The 20,672-nt window shown below is 39.7% G+C and overlaps 2 protein-coding genes across 2 annotated transcripts; one reads left to right on the top strand and one right to left on the bottom strand.

Annotated features, from left to right (window-relative positions):
• The first annotated feature begins 2,278 nt into the window (after window positions 1-2,278).
• Window positions 2,279-8,283, top strand: LOC136748031 (long-chain fatty acid transport protein 2). Its single transcript, XM_066701448.1, has 10 exons — window positions 2,279-3,175; window positions 3,603-3,812; window positions 4,151-4,309; window positions 4,678-4,802; window positions 5,383-5,577; window positions 5,675-5,765; window positions 5,982-6,180; window positions 6,640-6,737; window positions 7,355-7,485; window positions 7,654-8,283. The coding sequence occupies exons 1-10, from the start codon at window positions 2,701-2,703 to the stop codon at window positions 7,828-7,830; spliced, it is 1,860 nt and encodes a 619-aa protein (XP_066557545.1). The 5' UTR covers window positions 2,279-2,700; the 3' UTR covers window positions 7,831-8,283.
• Window positions 5,849-17,670, bottom strand: hdc (histidine decarboxylase). The gene is made up of 12 exons (XM_066701447.1): window positions 17,278-17,670; window positions 16,795-16,967; window positions 16,349-16,462; window positions 15,618-15,740; window positions 14,802-14,936; window positions 12,970-13,113; window positions 11,558-11,624; window positions 10,813-10,975; window positions 10,626-10,716; window positions 10,093-10,191; window positions 9,892-9,993; window positions 5,849-9,234 (listed from the first exon to the last, which is right to left on the bottom strand). Exons 1-12 carry the CDS (start codon window positions 17,303-17,305, stop codon window positions 8,431-8,433), a joined length of 2,043 nt encoding a protein of 680 aa, XP_066557544.1. The 5' UTR covers window positions 17,306-17,670; the 3' UTR covers window positions 5,849-8,430.
• Between the last annotated feature and the right edge of the window lie 3,002 nt (window positions 17,671-20,672).

The raw sequence follows: 20,672 nt of genomic DNA, 5'->3' as shown, positions 1-20,672 counted from the left end.
GCATTCTTTAGAAATGTTGGCCCGTATTGATAGGATAGCATCTTGCAGTTGATGGAGATTTGTGGGATGCACATCCAGGGCACAAAGCTCCCGTTCCACCACATCCCAAAGATGCTCTATTGGGTTGAGATCTGGTGACTGTGGGGGCCAGTTTAGTACAGTGAACTCATTGTCATGTTCAAGAAACCAATTTGAAATGATTCGACCTTTGTGACATGGTGCATTATCCTGCTGGAAGTAGCCATCAGAGGATGGGTACATGGTGGTCATAAAGGGATGGACATGGTCAGAAACAATGCTCAGGTAGGCCGTGGCATTTAAACGATGCCCAATTGGCACTAAGGGGCCTAAAGTGTGCCAAGAAAACATCCCCCACACCATTACACCACCACCACCAGCCTGCACAGTGGTAACAAGGCATGATGGATCCATGTTCTCATTCTGTTTACGCCAAATTCTGACTCTACCATCTGAATGTCTCAACAGAAATCGAGACTCATCAGACCAGGCAACATTTTTCCAGTCTTCAACTGTCCAATTTTGGTGAGCTTGTGCAAATTGTAGCCTCTTTTTCCTATTTGTAGTGGAGATGAGTGGTACCCGGTGGGGTCTTCTGCTGTTGTAGCCCATCCGCCTCAAGGTTGTACATGTTGTGGCTTCACAAATGCTTTGCTGCATACCTCGGTGGTAACGAGTGGTTATTTCAGTCAAAGTTGCTCTTCTATCAGCTTGAATCAGTCGGCCCATTCTCCTCTGCCCTCTAGCATCAACAAGGCATTTTCGCCCACAGGACTGCCGCATACTGGATGTTTTTCCCTTTTCACACCATTCTTTGTAAACCCTAGAAATGGTTGTGCGTGAAAATCCCAGTAACTGAGCAGATTGTGAAATACTCAGACCGGCCCGTCTGGCACCAACAACCATGCCACGCTCAAAATTGCTTAAATCACCTTTCTTTCCCATTCAGACATTCAGTTTGGAGTTCAGGAGATTGTCTTGACCAAGAATTGAATTAAATATAAATATAAATATAAATCAATAATTATATCAATAATGTATATGATTTTCAGAAATAACATGGAAACTGAGCACAAATCTTTTCTGGGCTTATTTAGCTCAAAACATGTTATTCAAGCTTCAAGTGTTCCCTTTAAATTCACACTCATGTATAGCCTATTGAATTCTCTTAAAGTATAGCGACCCCTTGACCTTTGCATCAGTCCTGGCTTTCTGTTACTGCTGTATACTCTGGCAGATTTTCAATGTGCTTCTACACAGATAAGGCAGTCATCCAAGTTATCCACTGACCCATTTCCAAATGTAAATGGCTTTTTTTCTTGCTTATCTAAATGCATTACATCTGGATTTTTACTTTTATTTTATCCCATAGAAAATACTGAATGTGCTATTAGATGCTTTCGCCTCTATAATCAAGGAATAGTTTGGTATTTTAAAGGAAAACTAGCAAGGGTCTTAAATGATGGTTGTATGCGTCTTTAGTCAGTGTAAGATGTATATCACTCTTCCACATTAAGTCTATCATAAAACTAAAACTCAAATGTAACACTTAGTAAATAATGGCGAATGTACAAACCGGCATGGACAAGTGTCATAAATCTAGAGATGGGAATGCTGGATTGCACTGGGATGGAAGTGATTATAGCAGATTACTTTTTTTTCCCTGTTCAATGTGATTAATCTCCTCTGTTGTTGGAAAAGGAGCTGGCTACATGCACCATTATTTCTTAAGTTTAACCTTTTATGTTGCATAAAATGTAAGCATATGTAAAGCTGCGGGACAGCAGTTGGCTGGGTCATTTAATGAATGTCAGCCCCAACCCCTTTCCCTTGTGTGGGAGGTAGTCTAGGTGCATGACCTGGAGTCTACGGATACAGTAAATCACAGAATAAAAGAGCAATTGCTTTTAAAGTGCCCGACAGCTCGAAACTGTTATAAACTATATGAAAACCAGGTAAAGTGTGAAGAACGTAAATGTAAAAAACATGAAATACAGAATGCTATTGATGTGAGGAACTGCTATGCTGTCACCGTGAGGCGGAGTTGTTTCATTCAGCCTCGCCAAACTCCTCTATGAGACGGCAGGTACGTCGCATGTGTTTCGGGAGCAGCCAAGGCTATACCTGGACAGGGGTCGAGTTCTTGCAGCGCAGAGTTCCGCAGTTCTGCGCAGATCTGCAGGATTCCACCGGAGGAGCAGCGCAGACCCGCACACAACTGCTGAAATTGCGCTATACGAGCGCGACCCCTGGCTGTAGGTATAGATGGCTGCTCCGCGACACACAAACTCATTGTGGAGTTTGGCGAGGTGAATACAATATAACAACAAAGAACATAAGAAAGTGTACAAACGAGAGGAGGCCATTCGACCCATGGTGCTCGTTTGGTGTCCATTAATAACCGAGTGATCAAAGGATCCTATCCAGTCTATTTTTAAATGTTCAGCATCAACCACATCGCTGAAGAAGTGTCTCCTGTTTTCCGCCTCACGGTAACAGTATTGAGTGGCTGGGCTGCTCTGTCCAAAGGTTGTAAAATGGCAATGGCAAAGCATGTGCATGGGAACTATTTGATGCGATCACTTGAAAAATAGACTTTGATCAAATTCACAAAGCGCAAAGTATTGTGTTAGAGGAGACGCGTCTCCAAACGCCTGTTACCAGTAACAGCTGCAGTCCAACATGTATATATTATTCACTTTTTTGGCAGGTTTGGCTATTTTGCCATTAATGCTGCACACTTTTTTCCCTCACTTTGGACACGATTTCCTTTTCATTTTAAGTACTATACGAATTGGAATGCGGATGTCGAAATATGAAAGGAAAAGACCATATCAAACCATCTTGGACTGTTTTTTGGACTGGGTCAAGAAGCAGCCAGACAAGCCCTTCATCATCTTTGAAAACAAGACGTACACTTACCTTGATGCGGATAAACGAAGCAATCAAGTTGCCAGGGTCCTGTGGAAAGACGCTGCCCTGAAAGAAGGGGATACAGTTGCTCTTTACTTGGGGAATGAACCATTTTTTGTGTGGATTTGGCTGGGCTTGGCTAAAATAGGATGCGCAGCTGCACTTCTCAATTACAACATCAGGTCCAAATCCTTTCTGCATTGCTTCTCCTGCTGCGGGGCCAAAGTGCTGATAGCTGCTCCAGGTAAATGCTCCACCAGCAAACGTTTTCTGATGTCTCTATATTATATATAACTGAATTATTATATATTATAACTGCATGTGCCTTACTGGTACGTGTAAATCGATACCATGCTTCAAATCTATAGAAATAACACAGTTATTGTGTGTTTCTACAAATATAGATCTGCATTCTGTATATTTTCCTATTTCAGCTCACTTTTATTAGTTTGGAATACAATGTTTGTTTAGGCTGACTTTGAATCATTCTATATACTACTGTAACACATCAGACAGTGGTATTTTTATTTTATTAAATTCTGGGGGAGGCATGTAAGAAGGACACTATTAGGCAATGTTTCAAATACAATGTTCTGGATGTCTGATGACCTCCTCTTTTCTGAAACTCACTTAAGAAGGACATCTGACACTGACATACTGTTTTCTTCCAGAGTTGAGAGACGCAGTTAAAGATGTGTTGCCCAAACTGAGAGAGGACAACGTCCGTGTGTTTATCCTCAGTGAGGAGTCGAATACAGTGGGAATCGAAAGCCTCACTGACAAGATTGACCAGGCCTGTGACCAGCCACTGTCACCGTCCCTGAGGTCACATGTTACTGCAACAAGCACTGCTCTGTATATCTACACCTCTGGCACTACAGGTAAACACAGAGATGGTTCCCCTGAAACAAAGTCATGATCTGGTCCTGAAGCACAGAAAATGCTTTCACCTGTAGATACTAGATGTGTGAAATAGTGCAGTGATGGTTATTACCAGTTGTAGATATTATAAAAAAAATATATATATATATTTTTATGTATTGAGTGCTATATAAGATTGTCCATAATGAATTCATGTCATGTCACTTTGTGTTCTGTCACCCCATAGACTCTTGAATAGGGACAGCGATAGAATAGCACAGCTATTGAGTACTTTATTTGAGATGATCAAATAATACATTGAATTTTCTGTTTGATTGTGTGTGTTGTTTTACACCAGGGCTTCCCAAGGCCGCAGCAATTAACCAGAAACGAGTTTGGGGAGCAGCATTCCTCCAAGCAATAGCAGGGGTCACATCTCAGGATACTGTCTACATTAATCTACCCCTTTATCACAGTTCTGGCTTCCAAATAGGACTGACTGGTGCTATTGAAAGGGGTAATGTTTTTTAGTTTTGTTTCCATTTATGTAAATATATAAGCAGTAAAGGGAGATACCATATTATGTTACTATTAAGTGTGTGCTCCAATAAATGATAAGTGCTTTTGATCAGTGCTTTTGTTTTTCTGATGTTGTAGGAGATTAGTATTCAAAATTAAAAGAAATGTGTTTATCATCATGTAACATTCACAAAAAGGTAGTTTCTATAATGGCCATATTGTACCTACTCAGCATCCAATATGATGGCAATAGTGCTGTAGCATATATTCACAGAGTAGGTTGTGCTACATAGTTAAATGATAGTGATCTGTTTACCAATACTGAAAATATGTTAAGTCTGTTATCTATCTTTCTGTCTTTTTAAGGTGTAACAGTTGTTTTACGGAAAAAGTTTTCTGCTTCTCAGTTTTGGGATGACTGCAGAAAACACAATGTGACCGTGATACAGTACATAGGAGAAATTCTACGCTATCTTTGCAACATCAAAGAGGTCAGTCAGAGGTCAACTCCTGAAGACCTTTCACCAACCCAAGAATAATTATGATGTGTCCTTTTAAAATGTTCATTAAGTAAAACAAGAATGATCTTACAAAGACATTTTAATTGGTTTATCATATTGCAGATCATCTGTTACAATTGGTTTGGTATGCTACAAGAAGTATTAGATGTGGATGTGGTTTTACAAACAAATACCAATAAATAAGTAAAATAAATAATATATTGATGTTATATGGAATATTGTTGGGGACATTTACTTATGTAAATTACAGTTTCCACTTGGGTGCTCTGCAGAGTTTCATATTGACCCTTAATTGCTTTTTTACTAAATTTGTCACAAATCCCAACTGTTTTCTGTGGTAGCCATTTCAGAACAGATATTTGTAATAATAATAATAATAATAATAATAATAATAATAATAATAATAATGAGTATCGGATTATTAGCCCTGTATGTACTGTAGGCTTGTGATGTTTGTTTTCTGGTTTGGAAAAGAATCACCCCACAAGTGTGCATCATATACTTACAGCAAGCTGTCATTGTCTTCATTGCTGCTTTTATTTATTTTCAGAAAGACAATGACCGAGTCCATAAAGTCAGGCTTGCTGTAGGCAATGGTGTCAGAAGTGATACTTGGTCAGAGTTTCTCCAGCGATATGGAGACATACGGGTTTGTGAATGCTATGGTGCGACAGAGGGAAACGTTGGCTTTGTCAATTATGTCGGCAAAATTGGAGCAATTGGACGGCAGACATTTATTCACAAGGTAGGAGCCGAGCATAAAGTCAGCATGTAACCTACTTGGCTATTTAACTTTTTATTTCACTCTCCTGTTACTCACACTGATGTATGTTTTATTTTAGAAAATCTTCCCCTATGCGTTGATTAAGTATGACACAGAGAAAGAGGAACCAGTGAGGAACCCCCGAGGGCTGTGTGTACAAGTTCCCAAAGGTAATTTTAGAAGCTCTTCTGTCTACTGATGCAGACATTACTCCCCTGTCCGTTCCATACAGTATTATACTTTCAGAACAACATTTTATTTATAATCGTCTTTTTATTGGTTATAGCTTCATACATAATTACTGAATTAAATACATTTTACATAAATACAGAGAATTGCAGTTCAGTTCTAAGATTTAATAGCACCTCTGTCTTTTTCCTACCAAGGAGAGACAGGGCTTTTTGTAACCAAGATCACCAAATTAGCTCCTTTTATGGGATATGCGAAAAACCAGAAGCAAACGGAAAAGAAGAAGCTGAGGGATGTGTTTCAGAAAGGAGACATGTACTTCAACAGCGGAGACCTCTTGAAGATCGATCATGACAACTTCATCTACTTTCAAGATCGGATTGGTGACACATTCAGGCGAGCAGTTTACCTCCTTTCAGTTCAGGTTATCTTGTTTTTTACACAGCATTGGATTATTTAAATCCCATTATTGATGGCTTTGTGCATCAGAGCACCAGTCCTCATTAAGATTTCAGTAACCTTAGCAATTCACCAGTAATTACATTAATTAAGGACTGATTGGTCATTAAGTTTTCATCTCTTAATAAAAGTCATCCAAAGCATCAGTTGGAAATATTATTCCCTATGTGGGGGCCACTAAGTAATTCAAAGTTGAGTTCTGTATTGCCAGTGTACAGTTGCACATGTTACAATTATCGATTCCAGTAATTGCATCTTGTCCACATAGCAGTAGAAACAAAAGGGAAACAACTTCAAAAATAATATTGAAAGACACCAGTGATGCAGATGACTGACACACACAGGGTGATTGAGCAAGTTAACACTGTCACTAACACTGCATACTTTTTGTATCAGATGGAAGGGGGAGAATGTGGCGACCACAGAAGTTGCTGACATCCTAAGCATGGTGGATTGCATTGAAGAAGCCAATGTGTATGGGGTCAAGGTGCCAGGTAAGGCACTTAATACAATATGAAGATTTCTTTGGTCTTTGGTATATATTATTTTTGAATGGCCAAATGTAATACTATAAAGCCCAGTTTAGAATCGTATTTTGGTGTCACTACTGGACTACTGAGGGAACACAGTACACTTCTGCAGAGGTGATATCCAGACACACGGCTGTTTGGGCCACACAGCTTTGTTCCACCTCTGGGGACTCCATATAACAGACTTTGATAGCCAGAAAATCGGATTAATCTACTTTCTCGTTCAAGTTCCTAGTCCTCAGCTACAGAGGCTGGCTGATCTATTCAGTGTCACAGCAAAAATTCTATTGTCAATAAGTAACTGACAGGAGGTTGAAGATCATGTTTATTGATCATTGTTAACCTGTTGTTAGTTGTCATTGTTTGATGCTCCAATATGGTCTGGGAATGTTTTTATCTGTAAGATATGGCTTCACTAATTATGAAACATATTTTATTCATTTTTTTATTGCAAGCAATAGGTTTTTGACCTCTGTTTTGTTCAAAGTTTTTCTGTCTGGTTTAATATTTCTCCAGCAATACCTATTGCACATTTGCTAGTCTTGAATATCGATTGAGCTTTGTTAATATTTTGCTCCTAGATCATGAAGGGAAAATAGGAATGGCTGCCATAAAATTGAAAGAGGGGGAAGATTTTGATTGTGCAACAGTGTACAATCATGTTGTCAATTACCTTCCCAGTTATGCATGGCCTCGCTTTGTAAGAATTCAGGTAAGACTTCTTATCATAGTAATGAAGACTGCTTCCCCTATAATAATACAAATAAAGTTATAATTGCTTCCTTTGTTGTCAAATTAATTGTATTAATTGTATAGGCTTTTAATGTAGTTAAACTAGAGTAACTAGAAGTTATTTAAATTGTGGTGTTTTCCACTGCAGAACTCCCTAGAGGTAACTGGGACATTCAAACAGATGAAGGTGAAGTTAGCAGAAGAGGGCTTTAACCCGGCTGCAGTCCAAGACACCATGTACTTTCTGGACGAGAGTGGAAAAGGCTATATTCCAATGACCCAGGAGATTTACAATTCCATCATTTCAAAGAACACTAGACTGTAACATTTTATATGCTACAGTTATATGCAATCTAAGAGAGGTATTGTAAATCATTGCCTTTAATGATTAAAATAATTAAATTATATGGTAGTTACATTTCTCCCATATTGATGGACTTTCAGAGACTCTGCTTATTATTTTAATGATTTGTTTTAGCACTTTCAGCGTTTTTGCAGTTTTGTACAAATCTAAACTACTGAATTGTTGAATTGGTCCTACATGCCACCTATAATAATCAAGGGGTATGTATTATACTTCTAAGATTATATAATACAAAAATAATTTTAAAAACTGATTGATACAGTTCTGTTTTGCAAAGTGCATGTATAATTAAACAGGGGAAGGACGATACAAGTGAAAACAGTGTGGAAGTGTGAGAGGTGTCTCAACCCAGCACACTATTCCTATATCAGAAAAATGTAACAAGCTCTAATAAAAGGAAATATAAGTCTACAATGATTGTTGATTGGTTGTGTCCTAAGAGTTACTATTCTGCTCCAATATCAGTTGTTTGATAAGATGTATATGCTATTTGTAATTTAATAAATTTTGTAATAAATAATTAATAATTGTCAAACACATATGCATAGAGCAACAGAGAGGTTAGCTGTGGTGTTTGAGGCAGGTGAGGGCAGCGTTCACCCTGTTGCAGGTGAACCAGGGTTTAGGGAATATCTGCAGGCTTTTCAAGGAACAACACGGCTGCTGTATTCCGCACTGCAAGCCACACTGGGAAAAGCTAGGAACACTGTAAAACTTGGTGAGTTTTTTAAGGGCTCTCTTCTCTAGCAGGATGACATTCTCGGGGAGCTTGGATAGGAGGCCTTCTTTAATGCGAGAGCCATTCTTGACTGGCCCATCTCTGAATACCTGCTGCAGAATATTGAATTCTTTGAGGCTGCTTATGGGCTCGCTGTTGCAGCTCAAGGAGCGGGCGGTCTTTCTCTGACCTTGGCCTGAAAGGTGGCTATATATCAGAGAGGCCTGTTTGAATTTATTGGCTTTCTGAACATCCGTGAGGAAGGTGTCATTAAAGGGGTCGTGGAGTGGCTCAGCCTGTGGACCAGCCCCCCGTGGCTCACTCACAGAATGCCTCTTTATTGCTCTGAATTGATGTGGCTCTGGGCCAGGAGTTAGTTTAGCTTGGGCACTACCTTCAACACTGCTGTTCCTTTGAGACTGTTGTGCTGCCCTGCAAAGGGCTTGGTCCACTGAGCCCCTATGCAGTAATTCAGTGGCGGTCTGGCGGATGATGCCCCAGTCCCTTAGAATGTCTTCTCTAGTCGTGAACTGGGATGTCACAGTGAAGCGGATGATCAGCTTTTCATGAATGGCAGCAGGTATGAGGTACATGGTGCCTGATTTTATCAAGGCCTTTAAGAGTTCTTCCGTAACAGTGTTTCCTCCCTGGATGTGGAGAAAATAAAAATACTCTTTCTTTGAAAAGGCCTCAGAGGCTCTTTCTCCTGTATATTCCTTTCAATGGCTTCCTTCCATTACACAACACACTGAACCAAAATAGTGCCATTGACCTTCAAAGGAGTAAAGTCCTATGCACAACTTTGTGCCGTCTCAGCACTGCTGTAGCACCACAATCTGTGACCCATGGCTATTACAGAAACACTGCAACCATAAAATACTATAATTTGGTCAGTCTACAAAAAGCAGTTGGCTGCTTTTTTCTGAGGTAATGTAATGTCAAAGAAACCATGTGACCATCTGTGACAGCAGCTGTAAGTTTCCTATATTTATTTATATTTGCTTATACGTTCAAATATGGAGAACCATACACCTGATGTTCTGGATATATTACTATCCATGTGTGCACAATTTCCCTTGCATCAGACTCTTGTGGTTGATTTCACAGAGCTCAATTAGCATTAGTCTAGGACTACTCTACCTAAAATTACATTAGGTAACTGACTGGTGCTGATTTGGGCATGTGAAATCAGCCCCTTGAAACATGCCTACAATATGTGATAGGTGTAGGTGTAATACAATCCATATTGTACTGCACAATCTGTCTTTTGTAACACAAATTAAAGGTATTAAATTCACACATACCTTTAAGCGAAACACTACCAGACCAAGGTGTCTTTGTGCAGGAATTTCAAAATTAGGATCACTTCTAACAAGGGACTCAAACAGCTTTGCCATGTCTATACCCTGCACACAGAGAAACAAGGCATGCATTCAGGGACTCAAAAAACTCACTGCAGTATTCGTAACAAATCAACATGAGAATAAATCACAGATACTACTTACATGCCTGACGTGTGCTTGAAGGTTTTTTATGCCAAAAGATCGCATCACGAACCACAGCTTCAGAGACCGGAACTTTCTGCTGAGGGGAATTTGCCAATGCTGGAAATAAGGAGAAGAAAATGTCAACATGCACTTATCTGGGGACATATTGTCTTGAATGAGGACAACTGTCTGTCTTATGTGTGGGAGCAGTATTGGATTTTGCATAAATAAATACAAAAATGATCATGCATTTACATTTTAGTTTCTTTGGGGGATTTGTTTTATATCTAATGCCAGTTTTAAGATCGTTGTAGCCAATTACATTTCATAACCAAAAATAAGAACGGAAAACAATTCAAATGTGCCTGGGGGGGGAGGTAGATGAAGGTGCTGACAAAAACAGAAAAAATCTGGTTTCTTCCAGTTAAAAAAAAAATGATAGTGGTATTTTAATCACATTGAATCTGAAATGTTTTCAACCATAGAGGTTGTAAAATAGTTTTATAATTGTCCTGAACCAGTATTCCAAACTCCTAGGAAATAACTCCTACCATAAAGTCAGTGGCTGCACCCGAGTTCTCATGTCTGAGGTAGATTGGATCGACACTGAAGGTTTGTTGAAGCTTGTACTTATCTTTCACCCTGTAAGGACATTTAAAGGCATGATCACATTACCATCTGAAATGTGACTTTTAACAATACTCTGTGTGACAGGAGGGATTGGAGGTGGCTCCTCACCAGTAGGCAGTGCAGTCAAAATGCACCATCATCCACTTCGAGGGGTTGAAGACAAATGAGTCTGCATACTCAACACCATCCAGGAGCCCCCTGAATTCTGGACAGACGAAGGCAGTGCCGGCATAAGCAGCATCTATATGCAACCAGAGCCCCTCCCTGGCACCTGAACAAGGAACAAGAAGCTTGTTCTGTATCATAAATGTGTCAAACATATTCCATATACAGTAGAAGTGTTTCATATCAGGCCCTGTTTATGAAGAATAATGATCCTCCTTCAACCCCAAGCCTCTATATGAAATGGGCATTACTCTGGTCTGAGCTGATCTGTAACCTTTACTATTAAAGCTGTGCTCATTAAACTGTGACCCATGGGAACCTCAGTGGACACTGTCCAAGCATGTGATTGCTTCCTCTGGGGGTTTAAGCTTGACTGAAAAGCCCACTTTTGAGTTATTTTCTTCCCAGGCAGCACTCTTCTGAATAGCACACTGTTGCCCTCTGTCAAGTTTCACTGCTCTGCTGAACACAGTGAGCCCTGCCAACAAGCGTGCAGGAAAAGGCAGCACAAGTAATGTTGTGTCTGGGTGTCAGACATGGAGAAAAACATCTTGTTTATTCATTTATTTTTAAAGTCAAATTAAAAGGAAAATAAATACTTCAAGTTTAACTAGTGCAACAGTAGTTAAAAAAAACACACTAATTAGATGCATAACCAGCAAAGAATGCATGATTAAAATTGACTCACAAATTGGACCCAGCTCGGACAAACAGTCAAAAGAACACACTCCAGTTGTCCCTAGAGTTGCACAAAGCTGAAAAAAACAACATAGCAAAGATAAAACCATATTAGACCTTCCAAATGTGTTCATATCTTTTGCCTACATTAAGTCAAATAGTACAGATGGTATTCCAAAAAAAAGAGTACTAAGAATGCAACATCTCCACCTGGATGCACTCACACCACCTCAAGCTCAACCTCTCCAAATCGGATCTCCTCTTTCTCCTCTTGGAGCTCTCCTCCCCCTCTTCCTCACCTTCTGCTGATCTCTCTATCTATCTCCCCTTGGAATCTATGACACTCTCTTCTTCTTCCGCTAAGAATCTAGGAGTCACCCTCGATCCTGCGCTCTCCTACACTCAGCACATCACCACGCTGACACGCAGCTGCAGATTCTTCCTGAGCAACATACCCCGAATCCAACCCTTCCTCACCAACTGCTCGACTCAGCTGCTCATCCAGTCACTGGTCCTCTCCCGCCTGGACTACTGCAACTCCCTCCTGGCCGACCTGCCAGCAACTACTACCCGCCCACTCCAGCTCATCCAGAACTCTGCGGCTCGTCTGGTATTCTCTCTGCCCCGATTCGCACACGCTACTCCACTGCTCCGCTTCCTCCCGATACCGGTATGCATTAAGTTCAAGTCATTGACCCTCACCTACCACTGTCTTGACCACACTGCACCAAGCTACCTTCAGACCCTCGTCTCCCCATACATCCCCTCCAGACCACTGTGGTCTTCCGGTGCCAGAAGACTAATTCTGGCCCCTAAGTGATGGAATGACCTTCCAACTGAAGTCAAAACAGCAGAGTCTCTGACCTCCTTCCGTCATTTATTCAAAACATATTTTCTGACAGTACTTATAATTTAGCCATTTAATCTCCAATACGATAACATTTATACAATGTTTTATCATACTACTTGCCTTCCATTACTAGTACTCATATTGTTATTTTGATTTCCCCTATGCTCCCTTTCAATTGGCCCTTGACTGTGACCTAACATCTTGTCTGCACTCATCAGCTTTTACAATCCATGCTGTAAGACCCCATATATTGTATACACTTATGTAAATTGGAATTTGTAAAATGTATTATGCTTTGAATTGCACTGTGTTATGTAAATTGAAATTTGTAATGTTTTATACCTTGAACTGCACTTTATTTTTGCACTTTGTATTGCGCTTATATTTTATAAGTTGCCCTGGATAAGGGTGTCTGCTAAGAAACTAATAATAATAATAATAATAATAATAATAATAATAATAATAATAATAATAATATTACACCAATACAGACTGTTTTCTCTATGTTACTCTAACACATCTTCAGAAGTGTAAGTGTAAAAACAATGTTCAGATTTCAAACTTCAACACACCAGGACTGGTACAAGGCCTTTCTTCCTGTCTTCATCAATAGCTGCCTGCAGGGTTTCCCCTCGAAGGGAGAACTGCTCGTCTGTGGGCAGGAAGCGGATTTTCACCAGTGAAATCAGGCCGGCTTTCTCCACTGAGGAGTGTGCCTTCAGAGACAACACAACACAACATCAGAAGGTTGCAAGTTGCTGTTTAGAAATTAGGGACTAATGTGCCAGGCAAACAAGGGGCAGGATCGATGAGGCAAAGATCAATTATCCAATAATAAGAGGGTAAACAGAAAGCCAGGTGAGAAGAAACTAAAACTGGGGAAACTGAGACATCTGGTGGTGAACTTGGGAAGGTCAGGCTGAAGACATGACACTAACACAGCACTGACACTAATGCTGGACTCCTCTTGCACATAAAGATGTAGCACATTATGCTTTGTTTTTAAGTGTACAAATGCTTAGGATATTGATTATGGTGACTAGATTAAATTACTAGATTGTTTTCATATGATGATTACTAAAAATGATCACAGGCTCGTTAATGACAGTTATGTACACTCACCTAAAGGATTATTAGGAACACCATACTAATACTGTGTTTGACCCCCTTTCGCCTTCAGAACTGCCTTAATTCTACGTGGCATTGATTCAACAAGGTGCTGAAAGCATTCTTTAGAAATGTTGGCCCATATTGATAGGATAGCATCTTGCAGTTGATGGAGATTTGTGGGATGCACATCCAGGGCACGAAGCTCCCGTTCCACCACATCCCAAAGATGCTCTATTGGGTTGAGATCTGGTGACTGTGGGGGCCAGTTTAGTACAGTGAACTCATTGTCATGTTCAAGAAACCAATTTGAAATGATTCGACCTTTGTGACATGGTGCATTATCCTGCTGGAAGTAGCCATCAGAGGATGGGTACATGGTGGTCATAAAGGGGGATGGACATGGTCAGAAACAATGCTCAGGTAGGCCGTGGCATTTAAACGATTCCCAATTGGCACTAAGGGGCCTAAAGTGTGCCAAGAAAACATCCCCCACACCATTACACCACCACCACCAGCCTGCACAGTGGTAACAAGGCATGATGGATCCATGTTCTCATTCTGTTTACGCCAAATTCTGACTCTACCATCTGAATGTCTCAACAGAAATCGAGACTCATCAGACCAGGCAACATTTTTCCAGTCTTCAACTGTCCAATTTTGGTGAGCTTGTGCAAATTGTAGCCTCTTTTTCCTATTTGTAGTGGAGATGAGTGGTACCCGGTGGGGTCTTCTGCTGTTGTAGCCCATCCGCCTCAAGGTTGTACGTGTTGTGGCTTCACAAATGCTTTGCTGCATACCTCGGTTGTAACGAGTGGTTATTTCAGTCAAAGTTGCTCTTCTATCAGCTTGAATCAGTCGGCCCATTCTCCTCTGACCTCTAGCATCAACAAGGCATTTTCGCCCACAGGACTGCCGCATACTGGATGTGTTTCCCTTTTCACACCATTCTTTGTAAACCCTAGAAATGGTTGTGCGTGAAAATCCCAGTAACTGAGCAGATTGTGAAATACTCAGATCGGCCCGTCTGGCACCAACAACCATGCCACGCTCAAAATTGCTTAAATCACCTTTCTTTCCCATTCAGACATTCAGTTTGGAGTTCAGGAGATTGTCTTGACCAGGACCACACCCCTAAATGCATTGAAGCAACTGCCTTGTGATTGGTTGGTTAGATAATTGCATTAATGAGAAATTGAACAGGTGTTCCTAATAATCCTTTAGGTAAGTGTATATTATGACTAATAATTTACAATTTGTTTTTAAATATTATAAGCTGAATCTTTGCCATTCTTACCAGATCAGATGTGTAGGCAATGAGTTTGGAATTCAGTACTGAATCATCCGCCTCGGGTTGGGACTCCTTCATCTCCAGGATTTTAGCTTTCCTTGCCGCCAGAAGGGAAATGAGTGTCGACTCACTCACAGTGCTCTGAAGAAGACAAATCAAAGACAGCATCTCACCACTCACTCTAGTTGAGCCTTGGAAAATAGTCATAGCAATATTTGAAAAACAGAGAGTTGACGATGAATGTGTTGATATATCCACATCTAAATACAGGCAGCTCTCTATAGCAGTATTGACTTTATGCAAGCCTTTTCCTTCTCCCTTTTCTTCCCTGTGTGTACATCAATGTAGACCAGGAAGACATCATATGATAAGCCGAAGTCTAGGGCTCACACTCATCCACTCAGAGATCAGAGATAGTATAGCAAGTGCCCTGTGTGTTCACTGGGAGGGAGAAGAACGGTGTTGAACAACAGCTCCCCTGGTGGTAATAAGGGATAATAAATTACAGATTCAGTTAGACTTAAAAGGGTAATTTTTGTTGAGCTTTGTTTCTGTCATGGAACTATTTATCTTTCCTTTCCACATATAAAATACATTGTGGGTGGCACCACTGCATTTACAAGACAGTGCACCCTATCCTTTAATATGACAGCCACTGAAAACTAAAGAAAAAGTATGTGAAATATCAAAATCAAGATCAGAAACCATGCATTCATTCATGTATTTTAAGGCAGTTGTAATGTAACCACACAGGTGAAAGCTGAGCTGAATCTAATGGGTGTGTTAGCTTCCTCTTCCCAGTGCCTGGACACTATCACACACCTGCAGGACGCCCCCTCCGCAGCTGTCAGGGTGATGGTGGAGGAATGAATTGGGCAGCGCCAGGGCTTTTGCCAGCCAGTCCAGAACATTCATCTCCAGCTCGGTACAAGCCGGACTGGAGGCCTGCAGAGACACACACTCACTCTTTAGTCATCACACACAGAAAACACAGATCTTCATCTTAACACAATTTAATTTTCTAATTTTAACATTTAATTGAAATACACCATGCTTATTCTACATATTCTTAAGAATTGACCAGTTTACATAAAATACCATTTAAAAATATAATAATAATAATAATAATAATAATAATAATAATAATAATAATAATAATAATAATAATCCTACAAGAGAACAAGGCCCCATTCCTCGTACCTGGTTTAACTAATTCAGGCTAATCAGCCTGAGTGAGGAACGGAAAAATCCAGACTTCTGTCAAGTTATCCTGAAAGTTAGCTGGGTAACTCAGTTAGCCAGCTACAGGGAATGGGGCCCAGTACTCTACATGTAAACTAAAAATAATAATAATTACTGCCTCCTCGGTCCTGAAATTAATGTTTTTTTTTTTACTGTAAAAACTATGTTATCTTCCCTTGCGGGGTCTAAGTTTGGATTCAATAGAAATCTGAGATTCTAACAGTATCATTAACTGTGTTTCATGCCTACTTCGGTTCAAGAAGAACCTGGGACTGAGGAGGTTAAGCCTGTAGAAACGCAGATCTGCTCACCCAGGTGAATCCTAGGCAGTTAATAGCGTCTGCCAGCATGTCTCCGAGCAGCGAGGGCCAAGAGGTAAGAGCCGGGAAGTAAGCATGCATGTGGGGACTCTGCCAGTGCACCACCTAGAACACAGCCAAAGACCCCCACACCCCCCAGCCATGCTCAGACATTAGAGACCGCACTCACACTTATAGGTTTATCAACTGATTGATATTGAATGCGTTGTATTAATACATCTTATACAACCAAGTTGTTTCTGTTTGTAGTGAATTAAAGTTAGAAATGACTACATCTGTTATATTTGGCTTTACTGTTTTTCGCAGAGAAAATCGTACATGCGAATAGCACTCTAAGTGCCCCATATGTTCTAATTCAATGCTGAATAACCAAAACTATATTTGTTATATATAACGCAAGGAAGTATATAAGAGCACACTAGTATCACAAAACATACCCCTGGCATGATCAGTTTCTCGATGTCGCTGAAAATATTCTCCCACTTTTCAGGCTCCACCGGCGCGCTGCCAGGCAGCAGTTGGTGCAAATACCCTGGCTGCACATCTGGATGGACCCGCCTGTCCCTGATCTTGGTCAGGTACTCAGTGATGTAATCGACAAGCTCTTTACCTGCGGTAAAGTCTCATTTTACCAACACAACAAATTACAGTTATGTAGTCCTACATGCAGCATTGTGAAATTGAAGTTAAATTAAATAAAACAATACATAAATCTAACGTGTGACATCATATAGTAAAGATGTATAGATATAAACAATAATTTCGTTTTATATTACTGATAATTTACTAACGCGTGTATGTCTGAAAATATTTTTTCATAAATAATTGAAGTAACCCAAACACCTGTTTTATGACACAATGAGGACAGGTTATATATAAGTAAAAGTTCACTTCCACAGGTCATGGTTTCAACGCCTTACCTCTGCGGTTGTATTCCTCCGCTTGCATGATGCTCGGCGTGCTCTGGTACCGGCTGTGGAAGAAAAGGCGTCTTCACTGTGAGGGTGGAGTGCAGAATCAGTCAAAGTAGTTTATTTAAGCAATTGCAGTGAGTTTCCTCAGACTGTCCGATTAAAAATAATAATGCAATTCTTATATGGTGATCATACAGAAACTTACAGCAACAAAATCAGAAGTATAAAATATCAAAGATAGTTGACCAGTTGCTAAAAAAGATAAATATCTGTCTTTTAGCTCTCTCATCAATTTCCAAATACCCCTTTCACCCGTACACGCGCTCACAGACTGTACCAAAATCTGATGACTACTGACTTGGTTTGAACACGGGTAACACCAGCACAACTAGTGATCTGTCCCAGTATAACAGGATGCTCAGTTCCCTTCACGGCAGCGGCTCTTATAACGACCCGAAAGGCAGAACACGCACCCCTGTCATACATGACGTCCAATCTAATCACACAGATGGTAGAAAATGAAGTGGTCACTTTCTACTGGTCTACTCCACTTGAACAATGAAATTACCTCAATGGAAACTTGACACACTGTTACATCAATTGACATATCCGTAATTTTTCTGTATATATTTACACACATTTAAAACAATTCGTGGGCAAATATAATAATTCTGATGATGATGATGATAATAATAATAATAATAATAATAATAATAATAATAATAATAATAATAATAATAATATAAATGTGTAATTACCTGAAATATTTCTGCTAGTTCTTCAGTTGCATTGTCAATTGCATAATAATAATACAAAAACGCATAAAAAGGGAATACAATTTCAACTGTTACCAATGGTGCATAGCCTATAATATAGGATATCTAAAACGTTACACGTATAACCCATTGTGTTTCACTTTATTTAAAACATAACTAATGAGTGACTTATTTTATTAAAATGTGTAGTTATGTTTAAGAGTTTGCAAATATCATGATGCCAATTAGGGTTGGCCGGAGCTGAGGTCATGGAGCTGCAGTCTCCCCCCTCCATTAAACACTCGACATACTGAGTCCAGTTTTCTTGAATTATCACAATATGTGACTTCATAGATATGTGTGTGTGTTGGAGCTTATAAAATACAATCAGTTCTCACACCAACTGTTAGTACAAAATCCATAATTTTTAATTGTAATTCTGACTCCTTCCATTTCTCAGTTCAAGAAGTGAATCTATAATCTCAGTGCACATCTCATATACTAAAGAAGGAAAGTATTTTCCCTCTATTCTTCAGTTAACTTGCAGACCATCAGTCCTTCGAAGTAATGATTTCATATTAAACCAAATAGTGCACAAACAAATATGTGTTTGTAAACATAATAAAAGATTTACTGGGGAAAAACAACATTGTCAACATTGTTATTTAATACGGCAGGGTTTTGTCTTCAGAAAATATATGTATACTCAACAAAAAAAGAAACATCCTCTCACTTTCAACTGCTTTTATTTTCAGCAAACTTAACGTGTAAATATTTGTATGAACATAAAAAGATTCAACAACTAAGACATAAACTGAATAAGTTTCACATGTGACTAACAAAGGGGGGGTCAAAGTCAAAAGTAACAGTCAGTATCTGGTGTGGCCACCAGCTGCATTAAGTCCTGCAGTGCATCTCCTCCTCATGGAGGTAACTGGTGTAACTCGGGCAGTTGTTGTCATCCTGTACCTGTCCCGCAGGTGTGATATTCGGATGTACCGATCCTGTGCAGGTGTTGTTACACGTGGTCTGCCACTCCGAGGACGATCAGCTGTCCTTCCTGTCTCCCTGTAGCACTGTCTTAGGCGTCTCACAGTACAGACATTGCAATTCATTGCCTGGCCACATCTGCAGTCCACGTTCACGTTCACGCAGGTGAGCAGGGACCCTGGGCATCTTTTTTTTTTGGTGTTTTTCAGAGTCAGTAGAAATGTCTCTTTAGTGTCCTAAGTTTTTATAACTGTGACCTTAATTGCAATTTAATAGTGAATAAAAGTGGTCAGTATATCAAAAAGAAAGAATAATAAAACAAATCGACACTTACTTAAACAGATGTATGAATATGGGAACATCTGCCACACACAGAGACAAAACATGATTTGACGTCCCCTTTAAAATGTATATTACTGATCCATATGTAAAACAAAGTTTTATACTTTACAATACTGTTACCAGATAGGACCAATTAATTTAATTCTGGCATTATTTATTTTTTAACAAACAAGTTACTTGTTTTTATGTTTCGCAAGGGTAGATGATATTTGCAGCTTCATTTACTAGTATTTGTACTAGTTATACTGTTGCTATCTCTGGCAGCTTCTGTGTTACATTACACATTTGAACAGCAGTTCTGGGAGACATGTTATGACAAGTTTTAATGCTAACTTTTTCATAAATTTAACTTGAATAATTTAAACTTGTATTCAGATATTATTTGTTTAAACTTCTTTTTTTTTACACATGATGTTGCTTTCTATAGATTACTGTTGAAATATAAATATTATCGGGGTATTGCATTACAGGATGTTCCATGTGTATCTGCACTGTCTCACTGTCTCACTGTGCTACGATACTGTGCTATAGTTCAACCCTGATACCTAGAAAAACAGAGGCTGACAAACCCCCCTTATATTAAACATTACGTTTGCCTTAATTCTCCTCGGTTTGACTATATATGGGTCTTCCTCAGCATTTGTCAGGCAGAAACCGAACTTACACTCATCACGGGACAGACATGTGGGCCTGTTATCTGTCTCTCCTGTCTGGTCTGCATAAAAGTGCCTGTAGTTTGTAACTTCTCTAAGACTGTTCTTGAGATTGCCTCTTGAACCTCTTCCTTGCAGCTGCTTGTAATAAAAACCTTTTGATTGGAGGTACATATCTCTCTGGATTTCTGCGACTCTTCACATTACATAAAGCAGCACGATGGTAGTGACTGAAGTAAATATAATACACACATTGCATTGCAATGTGTCAGTGTTGTGTTTTACTCGATGGTTCAGCATGAAGAGCGACAAGTACAATGTAGGTAAGTACAATTGATTGGCTTATCGCAGCTCACCAAAGAGACAGTCATTCATCTGTTGACGTGCAATCAAATTAGAGACGTGTCTGATGCCTCTGGAAATACCTTGCCCACTACCTTCCCCATCCTCTCCAACAACCGCTTGACTCTGTACAGAATTTAATCGTATGATCAATTGATTATTTGTAACTGGTTAGTGTTTCTAATCTACACTCACCTAAAGGATTATTAGGAACACCTGTTCAATTTCTCATTAATGCAACTATCTAACCAACCAATCACATGGCAGTTGCTTCAATGCATTTAGGGGTGTGGTCCTGGTCAAGACAATCTCCTGAACT

The sequence above is a fragment of the Amia ocellicauda genome, chromosome 4, assembly GCF_036373705.1.
Source record: "Amia ocellicauda isolate fAmiCal2 chromosome 4, fAmiCal2.hap1, whole genome shotgun sequence".
NCBI classification, from domain to species: domain Eukaryota; kingdom Metazoa; phylum Chordata; class Actinopteri; order Amiiformes; family Amiidae; genus Amia; species Amia ocellicauda.
The sequence above is the reverse complement of the archived record's forward strand: the minus strand, read 5'-3'. Positions and strand labels throughout refer to the sequence as shown.